General features: G+C 41.3%; 1 protein-coding gene across 11 annotated transcripts in view; it reads right to left on the bottom strand.

The window, feature by feature from the left end:
* LOC112656094 (uncharacterized) overlaps positions 1 to 22,410 on the bottom strand; it is an 82,766-nt gene extending 60,356 nt beyond the window's left edge. For 5 of the 11 annotated variants that reach the window (XM_025441293.2, XM_035704676.2, XM_035704677.1 and 2 more), the window contains exons 1-3: positions 22,149 to 22,410; positions 10,981 to 11,086; positions 10,211 to 10,338 (exon numbers count right to left, since the gene is read on the bottom strand). In XM_025441293.2, coding sequence (XP_025297078.1) covers positions 10,211 to 10,338; positions 10,981 to 11,086; positions 22,149 to 22,163 — 249 coding nt within the window. In that variant the 5' untranslated portion in view covers positions 22,164 to 22,410. Of the gene's footprint in view, positions 1 to 7,233; positions 10,344 to 10,870; positions 11,087 to 22,148 lie in introns of those variants that run through there. The other 6 variants (XM_049099418.1, XR_004808384.2, XR_003134108.3 and 3 more) reach the window with 6 other exon arrangements.
* Positions 22,411 to 22,463: the final 53 nt, after the last annotated feature.

Here is a 22,463-nt window from a genome sequence, read left to right as displayed (position 1 = left end):
ACAGCTCGCACCACGCACACACACGGCTGGAACCACACACACGGCTGGCACCACGCACACACACAAGGCTCGCACCACGCACAGTCACACACACGGCTCGTACCACGTGTGCACACACACAGGGCTCGCACCACGCACACTCACACACGGTTCGCACCACGCACACACACACACACGGCTTGCACCACGCTTGCACACACACACGGTTCGCACCATGCAAATATACACACACGGCTCGCACCACGCACACACAGGGCTCGCACCACGCACACACAGACACACGGCTGGCACCATGCACACACACACGGCTCGCACCACGCACACACATGGCTCGTACCACGCACGCACACACACACACGGCCCGTACCCCGCACACACACACACACACGGCTCGCACCACGCACACACACGGCTCGTACCACACACGCACACACACACACACACAGCCCGCACCATGCACACACACACACACACGGCTGGCACCACGCACACACACACACAGCTCGCACCACGTGCGCACACACGCGGCTCGCACCACGCACACACATAGGGCTCGCACCACGCACACACACACACACGGCTCTCACCATGCACACACACACAGGGCTCGCACCACACCTGCACACACACACACGGCTGGCACCGCACACACACACACAGCTCACACCACGTGCACTCACACGCGGCTCGCACCACGCACACACACACGGCTCACACCACGTGTGCACACACACGGCTCGCACCACGCACACACACACGGCTCACACCACGTGTGCACACACACGGCTCGCACCACGCACACACACACGGCTCGCACCACGCACACACACACACACGTTTCGCACCACGCACACACACACATAGCTTGCACCACGTGTGCACACACATGGCTCGCAGGATGCACAAACACACACACGGCTCGCACCACGCACACACACACACACACGGCTCGCACCACGCACACACACACACATATAGCTCGCACCATGTGCGCACACACACGGCTCGCAGGTTGTACAAACACACACACGGCTTGCATCACACACACACATGGCTCGCACCACCCACACACAAGGCTCGCACCACACACACACACACACACGGCTCACCCCATGCACACACACACACGGCTCCCACCATGCACACACACACAGCTTGCACCACACACACACACACACACACGGCTCGCACCCGCACACACACACGGCTCACACCACCCACACACGGCTCGCACCATGCACACACACACACAGGGCTCGCACCACACCTGCACACACACACACACACTGCTGGCACCGCACACACACAGAGCTCGCACCACGTGCACATACACGCGGCTCACACCACGCCTGCACACACACACGGCTCGCACCACGTGTGCACACACACGGCTCGCACCACGCACACACACACACGGCTCACACCACGTGTGCACACACACGGCTCGCACCACGCACACACACACGGCTCGCACCACGCACACACACACACACACGTTTCGCACCACGCACACACACCCACACACAGGGCTAGCACCACACCTGCACACACACACACACGGCTGGCACCATGCACACACACACACGGCTCGCACCACACACACACACACACACGGCTCGCACCATGCACGCACACACACACGGCTCATACCACACCCACACACACGCCTCGCACCACGCACACACAGAGCTTTCACCACGCACACACACACGACATGCACCACACACACACCCCACACAATATACACACTACATACATATACACCACACACACAACTTACACACATGCAAACATACCCCACATACTGCATACAACATACACACCACACAATCCACATACAAGCACATACAACACAATATATACAACACATACCACACCCACACCCACACATACCCCCCCACAACATAAACCACACACTACACCCACATACAAACACACAAAACAGACACAATACACACACCACACACAACATATACAACATACACACCATTTATACCACATACTCCACACACAATACACACACACTACAGTACATATGCCACATACACATAATACACACCAAACACCAAACATAACATACACCCTACATACATACAATAGACACAATACACACAACATACACAATACACATAACACGCACAATGCATACACTCACATACAGCACACACATCAAATGCATAAAGTAAAAGTAAACACCTAATTCCCTGATCCAAAGTAAGTTATATTATGGACAAATTGCATTTGGTTGTAATGTAACTTAATTTATTCATATTTCTGTCATAAGGTATTTGTCTGCATCTGCCATGTTCCCACACCTCCCTCCTCTCTGCGGGTCTGTGCCTCCTGCAGAGTCTGTGACAAGAGAAGAAACCAGCAGAGTGACTGTTTTTACTGTCAACCGTTCCTCCTCTCTCGGCCCAGACTTGTCTCATCTGCTACCACACCTGCCACTTCCCCTGGCTTGCTTCCTCTGAAGTCCCCTTCTAGAAATACCAAGATTCCAGATCTGCCCTTCTCCTAACTCAGCTAGTTACTATTTGGCCTCCATTTTCCTGCTTCTAAAAATGCTCTGATCACTCACTCAATATTGTTCCCTCTCCTATTCTATTTGTTTTTGTGTTTATCACTTATACCTTCTTTTTTTTTTTTTTTAAGATTTTATTTATTTACTCATGAGAGACACGCAGAGAGGCAGAGACACAGAGGGAGAAGCAGGTTCCTCACAGGGAGCCTGATGTGGGACTCAATCCCAGGACCCTGGGATCATGCCCTGAGCCAAAGGCAGCCGCTCAACTGTTGAGCCACCCAGGCGTCCCACCTTCTCATTAAAATGTGACTTTTCTGTCATTCTATTGGAGTTTGGGAGGTTAAGGACTGTTAATGACCTATGCTGACTTCTCAGTGTTTAAACAAAGTCTCTGAACTAAGTTGTAAATGTGGAAATGACAAAGGGGTCTGGGTAATAGTAATGATTAAACTTATTTCCTCTCATCTGAGATAAAGTTTTGCTTTTATTCCAACCTTGAAGTTTTTCCCAATAAATGTACACAAAAGTATTAACTTGCATATCCACCCCCACCCACAGCCCAGTCCACTGCAGAGCTTCTGAGACCAACCAAGGAGAACCACATTTCAAATAAAATGATCTCAGACTCTTGGCAGTAGGAGTGCCCAGCATGATATACAGTCTGTTTAGGCAGAAATAATAATAACTTTCCACACAGATATAAATTGACTCTAAGCATGCATGACTTTGCATTTTAATCCTCTCACTATCCAGTGGAACCAACTTTCATTAAACAAACTTAAGCCATGGAAAGAAAAGTCACTTATTTAAAAATGAGCTGGAGTCCCTACTCATCCAAACAAATAAGAAAATCATAGACTTAAATTTCTGATAGCATCTGGTTTTGCTGCAGCCTTCAGACACCACACAGGTGAATCTTTAAAGTAGTGTTTCCTGCAGATGAATCCTTAAAGTGAAACTTTCTGCCATTTGCCAGGCTTTCTAAGGGTGAAGTGACTGTCAGCCTTCAAATGCCACCGATACTACATTCTTACTCATATACTTCACACCTTCCTCCCTTACCCACTGCCCTCCATCCCTTCTGCAAACACACACCACATTCAGCAATACCAGAAAGAAGGTGCTGATGAGCCCATGACATTTGTTTTAGTGGTGTTGCTGAGAGGAAACGCAGTTTTTTGTTTTGTTTTTTTTTTTTAAAGCAGAATTAGTGTGAGAAAGGGGTATTGTAGAGAGTTTCCAAGGAATTGGAAGGGGAAACAAAACAGAACTTCAATCTTTTTTTGAAAAGATGATGGACTTAGGGACACCTGGGTGGCTCAGTTGGTTAAGCATCTGTCTTTGGCTCAGCTCATGATCTCAGGCTCCCTACTCAGCAGAGTCTGCTTCTCCCTCTCCTCTGATGCTCCCTCTCCTCCTTCTCTCTCTCTCTCCTTCAAATAAATAAATAAAATTATAAAAAAAAAGAAAAGAAAAAATAATGGACTTAGATGAGGACTCAGCATTCCCCATCATGGAACTCTGAGAGCAGAATGACTTCTGAGGTCAGGAGCCTTGTCCTTCCTGACATTGCTCTGTCTGCTGAGTCCAGGATGCATTTTTGTTGTGTGAATAAATAGAACTAGTAAAGGGAAAATAGTTAAGTAACAAGCCTGTCTATATGGTCTGAAATAGTATGTAGTTTTAAAAAATGACTTAAATCTCTATGCACTGGCAGGCAAAAAAACTCTAAGACACATATATGGTTAAGTTAAAAAGTTAAACAAAAATATGTATTTGATAAACAGAAGTAAAGTTCCAGAGGCCCATGCACCGGATATAATAAATGTTATCTCTGGAAACAGAAAGGCCAAGAAGACCATGTTTCATCCTCGTTATTTCAATATTTCTTTTTTTTTTTTTTTATTTCAATATTTCTAACAAGAGGGCATTCACGTATTACTTGGGTAGAAAAATAAATGTTTCCAGTTGCCAACTGATGTTTTTAGGTTTTGTGTACTTGTGGTAAGTTTTCATATTTTTATTCATTTTTTCAATTTCCTGTTTGCTTCTCATTTTTTTTACTTTACCTTTTTTAAAATTAGTTGTTAGTAATTCCCACTTGTTGATAACATATTTTTACTGCAACAAGTAATGTGTCTAATTTTTTGTTGTGATCTTATGTAATAAACACACACCTATTCACAAAAATTGAACTATACTATTTTTTTAAAGATTTTATTTATTTATTCACGAGAGACACACAGAGAGAGGCAGAGTCATAGGCAGAGAGAGAAGCAGGGTCCCTCTGGGGAGCCCGATGCAGAATTGATCCCAGGACCCCAGGATCACGACCTGAGCCATCCAGGTGCCCCTAAATATACTATTTTCAATCTGCATACCTTTAAAGTAAATACTAGATATTTTCGTGTATCATACTTCTATGTCAGTATTCATAATGACTTCGTCCTATTCCTTTGCACAGATATACTAAAATCCTATAATCTCTTATATTTAGATATTTGTGTTATAGTCTACTTTTAAAAATAAAATGCTAAGAAGTACAAGTTTGGGTTTAATTAGATCATTTTTTTAAAAAAAAGCTATAGTAGTGTCAGTTATTACCCAGGAAAGTTGCACTAATTTAAATTTGTAGTGTATATGAATTCATGTTCCCCTATCAATATAAGGAATCACTTTAGCATTAAAAAAAACCCTTTGCTATATGATAAGAGAGAAATAAAATCATGTTGTTTTAATGTATCATTCTTTAGGTATAAATAAAAAATGTTAATATTTGTCTTTAATTCTTTAGGGCAGTACTTGTTCATGGATATTCATTTTACCTAGTGGGTTTTCATTTTTCTTATTGATTTATAAGTTTTCATTATATACTAAGGTTATGAGGTCACAACATATATTGAAATATTTTTTACCAGGTCCTATAACTTTAAACATTGTCTCTCTCTCTTTTTTTCTTTTGTTCATAAGAAGCTCTAAGTTCTTATTTATTAAAATTAAGTAATATGTTCCCTTATTGATTTTTCCTTAGGGTCATTTTTTTTCCTTAGGGTCATTTTTAAACCATAACCCAAAATTTACAAGTAAGAAAATATAAATTCTCAAAGCACTAGCATAGTTTTGATTTTTACCTTTAAATATTTAAGATATAAATAAAAAAATATGCCAGTGTGCACAAAACATAAGAACATGAATTTAAAACCTAAAGACTTTAATTCTCCTGGAATCACTTACTTAATTTATATGCAAACAGGAAGTGAAATTTATTTTTTCCCTACATGGTTAATTATCCTGATACCAGTAAATAAATATCATTTATTTATCTACTGTTTTGTAATACTGTTTTCATTATGTACCAAGTTTTTACATAAACGAGTTCACTTCTGAATGTTCATTCATTCATTCCCTCCTTTTTTCATTGAACCAATTTTTGTTGAGGAAATACTACATTCTAGGCACTGTTGTAGGCACAAGTGATACAGGCAAGATACCTGCCTTTTCTGGCTTTTGTTCAACAAGTAGTCACAGGCAATGAACAAACTGTGATAAGTAGGAAAAAGAGAAACCATACCAAATAATGCAGTAGAGTAACAGTGTGGACAGGAGGACAGATATTTTAGCTAAAGTAGTCAGAACAGGCCTCAGTGAAGAATGATAACTGAGCAGACACCTGAAAGAAGCAAAAAGAACGTGAATAATGCAAGGGAATCTCACGTGTAGTACAGAAAAATAACTTGTGAAAGTCTAGGGGTAGAAGAACAGCAAGTGCAAAGACACTGGGGCAGGAACAGGTTTGGTATTTGGAGGCGAGGGTGAGCAAAAAAAGCCTAAAGCAGCTAGATGGAAATCAGTGGGCAGAAGTTCAGAGATTTAGAGAGGGGTCTTTGCAGGCCATGAGATGAAGATTCTGTAGCTAGGGAGTGTGGTCAAATTCCCATTGCTAGAAAGAACACCCTCATGGAGCACTGTGTGGAGGGAAGACACAGAAACAGGAGCAGGACTGGGAAGGCCAGTTAGGAAGCACTTGGGGTCATCCAAGAGGGGGTGAGGCAGTAGTTCCCAGGATGGTTGGGATCGATCAACCTCAAGATGTGTAGCTATGTTCCAGCTTATGGGACTTGGTGATTTGCTGGATAGAAGAGAAGGGTATTTGGATATGGTAACTGAGGTGTTGAAAACTTGGTGATGCACACAGTTCCAGGTAGGAACATCCAGAGCTTGGTCTTAAATATGCTAAGGCTGAGATTCTTTCTCCCTGTCACGTGGTGGCATTAAGCAGGTGGTGGGACCCTTCTCAGGAGGAAGGTTCTGGCTGGAAATACAAGTTTGGGAGGGTCATTAGCATTCCTGAGTGTGCAGGGACAGAAGGTCTCCTAGACAGGAAGTGTAAATGGGAGGCTCAGAGGTGGGGAAGGGAAGGAAAATGTAAATGGAGGGACAGCCAGTGCAGGAGGCCAGGGGACAGTGCCCTGAACCCCAAAGAGGAAAGTGCTTTAAGAAGGAGAGGAGGTCTGCTTCTGCAGAGCTGCTGAGGGATAAGATGGGCACTGCCAAAGGACCGTTGGGTTTCGTCACTGGCCAGAGTTGTTACAGTGGAGGAGCAAGGCTCCCAGCTGAAGAGAGTAGGGGTGAAGATCCAGATATGGGGAAAACAGAAACAGGCATCACACAGAAAAAAAATACTAAAATAAAAATCAACACATACATTTCCAGCTGACCTGTTTTTATTTTATTTGTATTTGTATCAAGTTCATTTCACTTGAAGAGATCATACATTCATATGGTTCAAAATTCCAAAGTTACCAGAGGCAGAAAAATTAAAAAAAATTCTCCCTTTTGTCAATGTTTCCAGAATATGCATTTCCTCCCACGTGGAGGTCCACAATGTCACCATTTCTTGAATATTATATCAGAAATATTTTATGCATATGCAGGCACAATTATATTTCTTCTTTCTTTTTCCCTTTTTATATAATCAGTCACACAGAGCTCTGCCTGTTGCTTTCTTCACTTAAAATATACTAGAGATTATTTAATACCAATAACTAAGGAACATTCTTGTTCTTAGGAAAAAATTCTAAAGAAAAAGTCTCTAAGTAAATGAAGAAAGACTCTATAAGAGAAACACAAGACCATAAGTAAGAAATGGCAAGATTAAACAGACAAATAAATGGGAAGATCATACAGAAATGAAGATCAATTGGAAGATATACAAGGGATAAGAGATAATCGACAAAAATGTAGAGAAATAGAAGGTAGTAATGAGGAAAGTGAACAATGGAGACTGGAAGTTTAGAATAATCAGAGAAAAGATAAAAGAGATTGAAGACTACAACATAAAACAGTCTGCGTGGCTAGACTCTCCCTATTTGTAACGACAATAATAACAGGAACGGTAAAACGGGGCATATACTTGAATATGATTTTAAAATATGATTTTAAAAACTTTTTAAAAACTTCCTGATGTAAAAGCATGCATGATTCTAAGTGAGAAAAGCACACACTATGTCTGAGAAGCTGATGAGAATCTTCAAGGGACACACACATCCTAGTGAGGTTACCCAGCCTTAAAGGTAAAGACAGACTCCTTTGCGGACAAAAGGATGGTCTAGTTTCTGATTTCTTTCTTTCCTCTTTTTTTTTTTAAGGTTTGTTTATCTATCTATCTATCTATCTATCTATCTATCTATCTATCTATCTATGAGAGAGCAAGAAAGCACAAGCAGGGGGAGGGGCAGAAGCAGACTCCTTGCTAAGCAAGGAGCCCTACATTGCGCTTGATCCCAGCACACCAGGATCATGACTTGAGCTGCAGGCAGATGCTTACCCAACTGAGCCCCCTAGGTACCCTGGCTTCTGATTTCTTCACAGCAATGATCGATACCTGAAGACAATGCAGCAGTAACTCTGAAGACAGTGGAGCAAGAACTCTAAGATTAAAAACAGAGTAACAACAAGTCCATGACATGAGAACTTTATTTCCAACCAAGCTTTCCTTCAAATGAACAGACAGCAAACATTTTTGAAGTTGCACAAATTCAGAGACCATGACCCCCAGGAGACATTCCTGGGGAACTCTCAGAGGAGGAATTACAGTCAACCCAAAGCACTGCTGCGATGCTGCAAGACTGGCACTGAAGGGGGTGACAAAGGGCAAGGAGAGGAATGTGCAAACTACACACACTGATGCAGAGGTCATGTGATGGAGGGCCACACGTAGATGAGAATGGGAGGGACAGGCAATCCCTTAGTGATCACTGAAAGTCTGCATGAGCGAGTGGACAATGCTGCTCAAATGTAAACACTGAAAAATATATGACTGATAAAATCAGGTTATAGAAGAAAAAGAGGGAGGGAGAAGGTTCTAACGTCATCAGTGCTGTCTAAAAATTAATGAGTAAAAGAGTGGGTAATATTGAATTTATACAAGGAGTGCCTGGGTGGTTCTGTCAGTTAAGTGGCTGATTCTTGGTTTTAGCTCGGGTAATGATCTCAGAGTGGTGAGATCGAAGCCCACATCCAGCTCTGTGCTCAGCAGGGAGTCCCCTTGAAGATTCTCTCCCACTGCCCCTCCTCACACTCTCTCTCTCTGTCTCTCAAATAATAAATAAATCTTTCAAAAAATACTATATTTATACAAGTATAGCCAGTAAAATGAGATTACATACCTTAAACGTAAACTCTATACAAAAAGCAAAGAAAACAAACGATATAAAGACTTTTAAAAAAATGCCCTAAAAACTGAAATACAACAGAAAATAATGGGACAGAGCTAATACCAAATGTATGCATTAATCATTAAATGAAAATGGGATTGAATCATGTAATAAAAGAGAAAGATCTTCAGATTTTATCACAAAGCAAAACCCAACTCTATGCTATGCACAAGAGACACACCTCATAAAAGTGATTCAATTCAGTTAAAGAGATGAGCAAAGTATAGCAAAGCGTATACAAATAAAAGGAAGCTGTGCTCCTGATAGGAAAGTCAGACAGAGTAGAGTTCTGCCCCCAAACCATTAGAAATGACAGGAAGGGCACTTTGTTATGATCTAAATACCCAGCAGCAATATTCCCAAGGAAACTGTAGGAGACCGAACGGGAAACAGACGCAACCCACAGCAGGGAGAGATTTTAATTCACCTGTAAGCATATGACAGATTCATAGGATAATAAGCATCAAAAATCAAAAGACACAGTAATATTAATAAGCTGGGAGAAAATATTTTCATTATGTCCGGGACAGAATACTGAGCTTCAGATACCAAAAAAGCTCTTAGAAATTGAGGGGAAAAGCAAAAACTTAATTAAAAAACAAAAAACAAACAAACAAAAAACACCATGCAAAGGATATAGACTGCTCACTGAAACACCAATGCGAATAACCCTTCCACATATGAAAGAATGCCCAACCTAACCCATGAGAAGAAAACTAGTTATAAAAATTACAATGAGGGGTATCTGGGTGGCTCAGTGGTTGAGTATCTGCCTTTGGCTCAGGACATGATTCCTGCGGTCCTGGGATGGAGTCTTGCTTCTCCCTCTGCCTATATCTCTGCCTCTCTCTGTGTCTCTCATGAACAAATAAATAAGATGTCTAAAAAAATATTGCACTAAGATGCAGTTTCTCAGCAAACAGATTCCCAACTTTTACAATACACTGCAGGACTGCGATTCTCTTACAGAGCTGATGGTGTGAATGATCACAATGCTCCAGGTGGAGGAGGTCATCTTGGCAAATCCAAAGGCATTTTCATGGGGTCCGTGAAGTATATTCAGGTGGCCCCCACAGTTCACGGGTACAGCAAGAACTGCCCTGACAGAAAGAAAACAAGAAAGGATGTGTTGTTAGTGTTAATGAGATTCAGCAATAAAAATAGAGGTCATCCCGTTGTCTGAATTTCAGATAAACAATGCATTATTTTAGTAGACGAATGTCCCCTGCAATAAGTATGTCCCCTGTAGTTTTTGTGACATACTCTCAGTACCTCTGGTTAGAAGTTTGAGGCAAGGAGGGCACCTGGGTGGCTCAGTGGTTGAGCGTGTGCCTTTGGCTCAGGTCCCATATTGGACTCCCCGCAGGGAGCCTGTTTCTCCCTCTCTCTGCCTCCCTCTCTGTGTGTCTCTTATGAATAAATAAATAAAATCTTAAAAAAAAAAAAAAAAAGACTTCACATGGGACTTCAGTTACACAGGCCAGGCCCTCCCTCCAGCCCCCATGCCTCCTACCCTGACCACTTTCTAGTTTGATAAACACACTAACTGGGCTTTATGAGCTCAGAGCCTTAGATCTCTGGCTGAGTGGAGGCCTCCATGGTGAGGGATGGGCCTGAGCAGACCCACCTCTCAAGAAATACTGGGGCTGGAGTTGTCATGAGTATGGACAGCCAATGAGGCCAAGAAGCAGCCTCCAGCACTTGCAATAAACAGCAGCCACATCTGCTAATAATCACCATAGGAAGAAGCAGAGTTGAAGGATTGAGAGTGGATGTGTTTCTGCTTCATTCTGCCCTGGACAGCTCTAGGTGGCAGAACAGCTTTCTCCCAGATAAACGTCACCTGCAAAATTCAAATGAGAACCTCTAAGGTTTGGGCTGATGAAATTATAGAAAGTACCATAAAATCATAGCTCTGCAAAGGAGCTGTGAGGCTGGCCTCCCTTTGTTTGCAGTTAAGGACTGAGGAATGTGAGTGCCAGGCAGGTGCAGTATCTTGCACAGCTCAAACAGAAACTGCTAAATGTCCTCGGCTAAATGCACCACCATTGTCATTGCACACTATATAAAACATTATTCGTAAAGGATGGTGTGATGATCTGTACACACACCTGCACACTCCTCAGACTCTCATCAAGAGGTGGAGGCTAGGTTTCTCACCTTACATCCGGGCCAACCTTAGTGACTCCCTTGTAATCAATAGCTCATAGCAGAAGTGAGCAACACAGCTTCCGGAGGTAGGTGAGAAAAGCTTGCTAGCTCCTGCTTCCTTCAATCTTGGGTTGCTCGCCTTAGAGCACTGAGCTACCATGATGCTACAATGTTGGAAGGAAGTCAAGGCCACAGGAGGAGGCCATATGTGGGTGGGGCAGCTGGCCACCTCCAGGCAACCACCAGCATCAACGTTTCCTTCCTACTACTAACAACTTTGAGATGGGAAGTGAAGAAAAAAAACTCACTCCTGGACTACTTTATGGTCACTTGAGGCCAACAAAAGTCAAAATACTATACTTGCTTGGGGAAGATAATGAAATAAAACCTAGTTTTAAATTTTGACTTTCTGCAGCACACATTCTTTGGGGGAACAAACATAAGGAAGTCCCTAGAGGTTGTTCTTTTTTAAAAGATCAGGAGATTTTCAGATAATAAACACTTGATTAGCAATCCAGTTCCCAAGCAAATAGCTAGGCAATTAATCACATGTAGACAAAACTTTTCCTGTGGAGAAAATTTTGTTGTTGTTGGAAAATATAGCTTTGCTTCAAAAAGTATTTGAAAGGAAAAGCAAACCAGGGGCCTCTCTGCTCTGAAGTGCAATATGGCTAACTTACTTCCATAATGTAAACGTGATTTCTTTTCCCTGATTCTCACAGGCAAAATAAACAGGGAAGCAGGGTGAGGTCTTGAGTGGGTCTCAAGTGTCCTCAATTGCCCCTGAACCTGCCTGACGACAATTCATCCAGAAACATGGAAAACCAAAGTATTGTATTAAGTGTTTCTACTAGGTTCCTAGAGCTACTCTAGCAAATTACCTCACACTTGGAGGCTTAAGATAACAGAATTTTATTTTCTCACACTTTTGGAGACTAGAATCCTCCATGGAGGTGTAGGCAAGAGCCATATTCTCCCTGAAGTCTCGAGGGGAGAAGCCTTGCTGGCCTTTCCGGCTTCTCATGCTGTCCGGCCAACAATCCTCCATGTCTCTTTAGGTATGGCAGTCTTACTTCACTCCGTGCCTCTGTCCTCACACAGCATTCTTCTCTGTGTGTGTGTCTGCATCTTCTTTCCATTTCTCACAAGGATACCTATCAGATTGCATTTAGGGCCTCTATTTCAGGGTGCTCTCATCTTAACTGGATTATATTTGTAAAGACCCTATTTCCAAATAAGGCCATATTTGTGGATCCCAGGGGTCAGGACTTGGAAACAGAGTTTTTGGAAACACAGTTCAACTTGTAGCAGTGTCCTAAACAGAGATCTAAATAGAGGGCTGTGGTTGTGGGGATAGTAGGGTAATTAACTGCAGGACATCCCATGGCTACTTCTTTTGTAGTCTGGAGAACTTGGATTCAAATACTGACTAGTTGTGAAGCTGTGCAAAAACTCTTTCTCCCCTCGGTCTCAGAGGACTTATCTGTAAGTGGGGATTAATTGAGATAAGTGTGGCCCCAGACCAGCAGCCTGGGCATTACCTCATGAGAATTGCTAAAGTCAGGTCCCAGCCCAGACCAACTGAGCTGGAGTCTGCATCTAAACTAAATCTCCAGATGACTCAGAAGCACAGTGAAGTTTGAAGAGCACTTAGCACAGTCCTTGGGTCATAACAGTTTGCCAATAAATGCTACCCCCTAAATGCTATAAAGGCACTTCAATAAAGCAGTTCAGTTAAGAAATAGAGGATCATAAGGGAAGGGGGTTAAAATAAAACAAGATGAAATCAGAGAGAGTGAGACAAACCATAAGGGACTCTTAGTCATGGGAAACAGAGGGTCACTGGAGGGGAGGAAGGTGGAGGGATGGCATAACTGGGTGATGGACATTAAGGAGGGCACAGGATGTAATGAGCACTGGGTATTATAGAAGACTGATGAATCCCTGAACTCTACCTCTGAAACTAATAACATGCTATATGTTGATTAATTGAATTTAAATAATAAAATATATTTTTTAAAGTTGAGTTAATATTTAATAACTGTGGACTAAAATAAAAAAAGGAGAAAGGATGGGGGTAGGCCATTTTCCAACTATCCAAAAAGAAATTAGTTAACTAGCAATAGGCTGGTAGTGAGATATTAACTTTTAGGATTCTTTGTGAATATTTAAAAAAAAAATTTTTAGTTTAAGAAAATATTGTTCACATTAATCAGGAAAAAGAAATCCAGTGAGGGGAGAGGGTTCAGATACATTTTTAAGATTGTGTTATCTAATGAATACCTGGGTGGCTCAGTCGCTTAAGCGTCTGCCTTTGGCTCAGGTCATGATCCCAGGGTCCTGGGATGAAGCCCCATATTGGGCTCCCTGCTCAGCAGGCAGTCAGCTTCTCCCTCTGACCCTCCCCACCCCCACCTCCACTCCTGCTTGTGCTCTCTTTAATAAATAAATAATTTTTTTTTTTATTAGAAAGAAGACTATGTTATCTGAAAGAAACAGTGAATTTGGAGATTACTGGTGTGTAATTCTTGTGAAAATTTTAAAAATTATTTAAAAGTATAAACAACAACAAAAACAAACCCAAAGCTTGATAGTCATGTTTCTCTCCCTCCAAACAACAAAGAAGCTGAGCAAACTGGAAATCAGTGACTTTTCTTACATTTACCAGGGAAATGAGGTCAAAGGATAAACCTGTACCCTGAACACTGGAGAGATAGGTGAGGACAGAGACCACAGACCAGCTAATCTGAGGCAAAAGTTGCTAGCACCAGAACAGGCAGGAACATGCATGTGCTTTAGAAATTGCTGGAAGCTGAGGATGGACTAGCTTGAGAGTTAAAAGATCCTGGAGACCCAGTCTAAGCAAGGATCCCCCACATTTTCACAGAGTTCTACCTCCAGCACCCTCAGTGGGATCTCACGGTGAATAAAGGAGAAAAGTCCCTTCATGTCTGACAATGGGTAAGGCAGGGGAATAGCCATTCTGAAATACATCATGACAAACACCTACCCAGCAAGAGAAAAGACTTCCCTGGAGCCTTCATGGGGAAAGGAACATCCAGCCAGCCCCTTTAGCCTTGTCATCTCACCTCATGGGAAGGAAAATTAGCTGAGAAAATCTTACCAGACTCACAGCCAGGGGTACAGACTCACTGAAACACTGAGACCTAATTATAGAATTATATATCGATTCCCCTCTCTACCCCCTTACCACCAAATCAGTAGGTTCGCTGTACAGTAATGGGGGTAGAGCTAAAAGAACCGCAAGGACCGGGATCCCTGGGTGGCGCAGTGGTTTGGCGCCTGCCTTTGGCCCAGGGCATGATCCTGGAGACCCGGGATCGAATCCCACATCAGGCTCCCGGTGCATGGAGCCTGCTTCTCCCTCTGCCTCTCTCTCTCTCTCTCTCTCTCTCTCTCTCTGTGTGACTATCATAAATAAATAAAAATTAAAGAAAAAAAAATTTAAAAAAAAAAAAAAAAAAAAAAGAACCGCAAGGACCAAACTCTACCTAAGGAGGAATTCCTAGGGAAACCCAAAGACAATGGAGAGACAAAAACCAGGACACTAGAGGAAACTGAAGTCTCTGATAAGTACAGCTACAATAAATGCATCCTGACTCCTAGGGAGATAAAAATAAACTTCACAACAAAGGCCCATCTACTTAATTCCTATTACCCAGTACATCACATCTAGTTTTTTTTTTTTTTTAAAGATTTTATTTATTTATTCATGAGAGACACACAGAGAGAAAGAAAGGCAGAGACACAGGTAGAGGGAGATGCAGGCTCCATGCAGGGAGCCTGACATAGGACTCGATCCCAGGTCTCCAGGATCACGCCCTGGGCTGAAGGTGGTGCTAAATCACTGAGCCACCAGGGCTGTCCACATCTAGCTTTTAGCAGAAAGTTAAAAGGCCTGCCAAAAGCCAAGAGAAAAATCAAAATCTGAAGAGACAAAGCAAGCATCAGAACCAGTCAGCTATGGCAGATATTGTGGAATTATCAGATTGAGAATTTAAAATAACCATAAATAAAGATGCTAAGCACTCTAATAAAAAGAGGACATAGCATGCAAGAACAGATGGGCAATGTAAGCAGAGGGATGGAGACTTGAACTCAAAGGTAATCAGAGAAATCAAAACAACTCAAACAAATGCAAAATGCTTTTAATAGGCTCAGAGGTAGACTGGGAACAGCTGAAGAAAGGATCAGTGAGCTTGAAGACACAGCTGAAGAAAGCATCAGTGAACTTGAAGACGTTCAATAGAAACCTCTCACTGAACTGCAAAGAGAAAAAAAAGAATGAAAAAAAAAAAAAACGAGCAGAATATCCAAGAACTGTGGGACAATTACAAAAGGTATAACATAAGCTAATGAGAATTCCAGGAGAAGCAAGAGAGAGAAAGAAGTAGAAGAAATATTTGAAGTAATGTTAGCAGGCAATTTTGCAATATTATTGACAGAAATTAAAACACAGATTCTAGAAGGTAAAAACAAACAAAAAAGTGACAAATACCAAAAAAGCTACACCAAAACATATTGTACTCAAACTGCAGAAAACCAAAGACAAAGACAAAATCTTGAAAGAAGCCAAAGAAATAAAAAAACATCTCACATATAGAGAAACAAGGACAAGCATTACAACCACACTTCTTCTCAGGAACCAAGCAAGCAAGAGAGTGGAAAGAAATACTCAGAATTTTAAAAGAAACAAAAAAACTCCAATGTTTTGGATGTACCAAAACATTGTTGGTACCCAGTAAAATGTACCCCAGTAAAATTATCCTTCAAAGGTAAAGGAGAAATAAAGACTTTCTCAGAATAAAACCCAAAGGCATTTGTTACCAGTAGAATACACTGTAAGAAATGTGAAAGTTTCTTCAAAGAGAAGGAAATGGATAAAGGAATCAGAAACTCAGATCTATGTAGAGAAAGAAGGACTCAGAGAAGGAATAAAGGAAGACTCTGAGGTTGTCCTTGGAAGCTCATACCACCAACAATGTTGAATTTGAACTGAACCCCATACTCCTGGAAAGCAGCAAGGAGTAAGAGATATCCCATCTATGCTTTGCCTTCCAGGAAATGGCATATTGCCAAAAAACTCTCCTCCACATATGACTTTGATGAGACTCACAGGACACCCCCACCTCCCACAACCTTGATTACCTAAGTAGGACAAGACCAGACATAGATCCTACAGTCTCATTCTTTGCCTCATAAATGAGCTGAACTGTTTTGTCCTCACTGATCAATGGGAACAAAATGCTTGTTAATCAAACTTTGGTTAAGCTTCTCTTCTGCCTCCAGGTGCCTGAACTTTAGCCCATCCACAGCCTGAGCCAGTCGACAACACCTCCTGAGAACAGGCTGGCCTCAGAGGAAAACATTCTCTGATGTATGATCTGATCATGCTCCCCTTTCACTCACTTTTCCACACCAGGCTTTCAAATATCCTTGTTTATCTCTCTTTATCAAAGAAAGCCTGGAGACACCTGCAGATATGGTCATGACATTCTCCACATTTCCATGGTCCCCACATCCCTCAATTGCAAAAGGCTTCATTCCCCACATGCTACACCCCACGCCTTGCAATAATCCTTTTGAATAAAGTCTCTCCTATTAAGTCCAGACTTGTTTCTTATGTGACATGAAATTTGGCCTCTGCTCTGCACTAGCTTCATGTCAGAGCTTGCCAATCTCATGCTCCCATCGCTCAGCGATGATCAGTTCTAGTCAGTGTCCAGTCTGGACAAGCTTCTGGATGGGCTTCCTTTGCCTTTATGTGCTCACAACACTGAGACATTTTGCCACCTTGCTCTTTAGGCATTTGAGCAGAAAGGCACAGATCTCTGCATCTATTGCTGTTGCTGACTCTCTCTGTATGTGCTTTATGAGTCTGAAAGGTTTTTTTCTTTCTTTCTGAGCAAAAAAAAAAATCCCTCTCTGTTTCTTAGGCTAACTTTTGATTTTTTTTTTTTCTCATAGAGTTGCACTTACAATTTTACAATTAACTGTGCCTAGAATAGGGCCTCCTGACAATACTTTTAGGCAGAGAATTAGAGTAACATTTGTTTAAGGGAAAAAAAGGCTATATGTTTTGTATAGAACTGAACATTTTTAATTGAATCAAAGGATAGTTTTTGGAAGCTACAGTTCTACTGATTTTATTACCAGAACTATGATTAAATCAGTTTATTCTATATTCAAATTATGTAACATTCTGTAATTATGAATTGTCAAAAGCAGTTTTAACAGAAGCCATGTTTTAAGGTTGCTAGGAGAGACCAGACAATGCATCCCACGTTTATTTACTCATTCAGATTATGTTTTGTTAAATGCCTTCCCTGTGTGAGGTCCTATGGCTGTGATGGGAAAACAGCAAAAAACAAATCAGACATGGGTCCCCCCGCCATACATACCTTGAGGAGCTCACTAAACAATTTTTTTTATTACAAATATGTAAAGTTCTGCCAAGGAGAACTAACCTGCCCAAAGGTAAGGAGTTGAGTATGGGTGTCAGCTTAGGGCAAAATTAGAGAGATGATCTTCTGAGAAACAACAAAGAAAACTAATTGGTTGTTATGCAAACTGTGCAGAGATTTGCACCTGGTGCCTCTGGGCTCTGCTTATACTTCAAATGTTGGTATGAATCTATAAGTAATTAGCACAATATTTTGCACATACTAGGTACTCAATATATGAAAAATATAATCAGGCAGCTCCTTGGTATTCTTTTGTATTAGGGGATTGTGTTTCAGAATGATCTGCTTCTAAAAGATCTGTTATTTACATTTGGCTACTGTGATTATTCAAAGATGAACTGAGGGAGCACTTTGGGAGAAGGGATTGGAGGGGTGGGTATCTGGAAATTTAAACAGAAGCTGAAAGCAAAACAAAACCAAAATCACACTCAAAGTAAAAATTACTCAAATGCTCGTCATTCAGCATGTATTCAGTGTATATTTATCAAGGTCCACATGCTAACCTCTGGGTGTCAGTGAACATAAAACAGCAAAGGGCCCTAGATCTTGGATTCCAGGGGCAGAAGGCAAACAATAAACAAGTAAATATATAAGAAAACAAGGTCAATTCAGGGAGTGTGAAATGCTGAGACTTTGATGATTAGACTTTAAAGCAGAGGCATGAAATATGTATGTTCATTCCTTCCCTGAGCCCTCAGAGAAAACCTCTAGTAACTTGGGAGATGGGGCTTGATGCACTTTTTTTTTTTTTTTTTTTTTTTTAATGATAGGCATGCAGTGAGAGAGAGAGAGAGGCAGAGACACAGGCAGAGGGAGAAGCAGGCTCCATGCACCGGGAGCCCGACGTGGGATTCGATCCCGGGTCTCCAGGATCGCGCCCTGGGCCAAAGGCAGGCGCCAAACCGCTGCGCCACCCAGGGATCCCTTGATGCACTTTTTTTGCAGGTTTTTCCTTCGAGGGGTAGCAAAAAGACATGGCTTGAGTGAGCTATAAATCATCTTCCTTTAAAAGTTCTACGAATTAGCAGCATTATCAACAACAACCAAACTATGGAGAGAGCCCAAATGTCTATTGACTGATGAATGGATAGAGAAGAGGTGGTAATTCTATATACTATGAAATATTACTCAGCCATCAAAAGGAATGAAATCTTGCCATTTGCAACAACATGGATGGAGCTAGAGTATATGATACTACAGGAAATAAGTCAGTCTGAGAAAGACAAATACTCCATGGTTTCACTCGTGTGGAATTTACAAAAGAACATAGATGAACATATGGCAAGAGGGAAAAGAAAAAAAGGAGAGAGGGAAACAAGCCATAAGTGACTCTTAATGACAGAGAACAAACTAAAGGTTGATGGAGGGAGGTTGGTGGGGGATGGGCTAGATGGATGATGGGGATTTACAGGGCACTTGTGATGAGCACTGGGTGTTGTATGCAAGTGATGAATCACTGAATTCTACTCCTGAGACCAATATTTTACAGTATATTAATGAAGAAATTTTGAATTTAAAGCTCCATAAATTATCTTTAAGCCAACCTCAGAATATATGCAATCTAAATAAAATAGATAACATGCTTTGCAAGCAATCAGACTAAATTTTTAGACTGCTGCTCCAATCTAGATCCTTCTATGTAGCTATCATTCACATGCAGAAATAGAAGCACACAGATATGTTTTTGGAAACAAAAATGAGATTGCAACCTGCACATTCTTCTCTATAACTTTCCTTTTTCACCAACCAGCCATAATTATACTAAGAACATATTTACAAGTAAGTCCATATAAATCTGTACTGTACTGTGTTTGTGGATGTACCGCAGACTTCTCATCCTCCCATGTTTGATTGTTTTCAATTGTCTGACATCCAAGCAACACCCCAAAGAATATTCTTACACATCAGTATATCATACATACTGTGCTATTATAGCTGTGAGACAAATTCTTGGAAGTTAGACTGCCAGCTTATAGGATATAAATGCTTAAAATGCTGATAGGCCTGGCTAACTCAACCCTTTGCCATAATACTTTATTAGCAATTTTTTAAATAACTATCAACCCTAAAGAAAACATATGCACACACAAATAATTGTTATTTAAATTTGCATTTTCTTGGTTACTAGTGAGGTTTAGATTCTTTTACCAGTTTTTTTTTTTTTAATTGGTTGTATTTACTTTGTGAATTGCAGGTGTATATTCTTTGCTCATTTTTCTATTGAATTGTTTTTCTCTTATTATTAGAAACTCTTTATACAGTAGAGATATTAATGCATTGCTTGCTAAATATTGCAAATGTGTTCTCCTAAAGTCATCTTTTATTTAAATAGACAAATATATTAATCATTTACACCAGTGTTTCTCAAACTGTGGTTAGTGGAATCCTGCAAAAGAATCATGTGGAGTGCTTGTTAAAAAATGGAGGGCCCAAGCACTGTATGAGAAGCTTTAGGATAAGACACAGGATTTTGTGTGTCTTCTCAAATCTCCAAGTGGTATAACCAACCATTGTTTCATTGTCTTATGTTTATATCTTACATGATTATAAAAAAAAAGCATATGCTTTTGAATATATTTAGATTTTAATCCATCTTAAATTTACTTTTGCTCCTGTTGTGAGGCAAAATGTTTAAATGTACTGTAATTTATTTTTAATCTTATTTTAATTATAGCGATAGCATTTATAAACCATTTTTTTCTACTAAAGTGTCATGTTTATCACATATTGTAGAGTTTCACATCCCTGTAGTTGGTAAAAGAAATATCCCTTTTTTCCCCTAAAATATCATATATTTATAAAGAATTCACAACATGTAGGAAAACACTAAGGAGAACTTTTTAAAAAATCCAACCTGTAGCAGGTTAACTAGTGTCCCCCAAAATTCATGTCCATCTTGAACATGTGGTATCATTTGGAAATAGGGTCTTTGCAGATGTAATTAAGTTAATATGAGGTCATGTTGGGTTAGAGTGGGTCCTAATTCCATCACTGGTGTCCTTATAAGAGGACTGACACACAGTCAATGCCACATGAAGCCAGTGACAGAGACTGGAGGCTACAGGATGCCAAGGATTGCCAGCAGCCACCAGAAGTGAGGAAGCATGGAACAGATTTCCAACCACCCCCCCAGAGCCCTTAAAAGAACCAAGCTTGCCAACATCTTGATTGTAGACCTCTGGATCCCTTAAGTGAGTACTTTTCTCGTTTCATGCCACCAGTTCATGGTGCTCTAGGAAACCAATATATCAACTAATCAGAAATAACTATTTTTAACGTGATATGGGCATTATTTCACAGGTGTGTGTGTGTGGGTGCACATGCATGTTTGTGTGTATACATATTAGATTGACAAAATATTTACGTTGTCATGGGGATAATGTTATACAATCTATACTATTAAAAGTTTTTTACTTGAATGTCTGAAGAAAAATAATAGATCTATCCTTCTATTCCATTGATTATTTTCCTATTGCTGTACCAATATCTTTTCAGTTTAATTTTTTATAGGCCTAATGCTTACTCCTCTTTTTTAAAAGGTTTCCTGATCATTTACAAAATGTAAACTTCTGTATAAAATTTAAAATTATTTGGTTATTTCTAACACATTCCCAAAAGAACTTGGGATTCGCATGGGAATTGCGCTAATTTTGTAATTTAACTTGGAGAGAATTGGCATAATTTTGATACTGACTTGTCATGCAAAGATGTGGTGTATATTTTTCACTTACTCAGGTCTTGTTTCTGCCTTTCAGCAACGGTTGAGGGATTTCATCACGAGGATCTTTTAACTTGTTAATGTTTATTCCTAAGTACTTTTATATTTTTTGTTGCCATTCCGGAGAAAATCTATTATTCCATTTTTAATAGGCTATCGACTTAAGCCTTTTACTAGACTGTTTTAAAATTGAGGCACCTAGATTTTCCAGGTTTTCTATCATCTATGAATAGTAATGTCCCTCTTTGTTGGGGGGGGAGGGGGGGAAAGCTTGACAGTGGCAGTCTGTTGTACACCATACAGGAACAGAGAGATTCCCTGGCTAGGACTTAGAGGGTCTTACCGGTGATGTGCAAGGGCTCTGCACCACATACACACACTTCTGCTTTGCCACCTGCTATCTGTGTGACCTGGGTAGCTAACTTCTCTACCTGCTGGACCTCAGCATCCCCATCCCTAAAATGGGCATCAAGCACCAGTTAATAAATGCAAAGCCTCTGGAACAACTCCCGGCACCTGGAGCCCTGTATCAAGCATTGGCTTCCACTTACCAAAGTCCACGTCATCTCCTACAAGCCTCACAACTACTTCATTCATTGTGCAAATGAGGAAGCTCAGAGAAACCAGGAACCTGCTCGGGGTCACTCTGATACAATATAGGGCTGCCTGAGAGAAATCCAGCTTCCTGGAAAAGAACGCATCCGTTCCTGCCGAGGTAGGATTTCATTCTCACCAAAACGTGACGGGTTCATCCTCACCGCAGAGCAGGAGTGCACCAAAAGCTCAGGTGGGGACTCCGGCTCCCGAGCGTCAGGCCGGCGCGGGGCTGGCGGAAGGAGCCGAGCGCGCTCGGAGGCGCTCGCTTC

Source organism: Canis lupus, chromosome 22 (genome assembly GCF_003254725.2).
Source record: "Canis lupus dingo isolate Sandy chromosome 22, ASM325472v2, whole genome shotgun sequence".
In the NCBI taxonomy this organism is placed as follows: Eukaryota; Metazoa; Chordata; class Mammalia; order Carnivora; family Canidae; genus Canis; species Canis lupus.
This window is presented reverse-complemented; position numbering and strand designations above follow the sequence as displayed.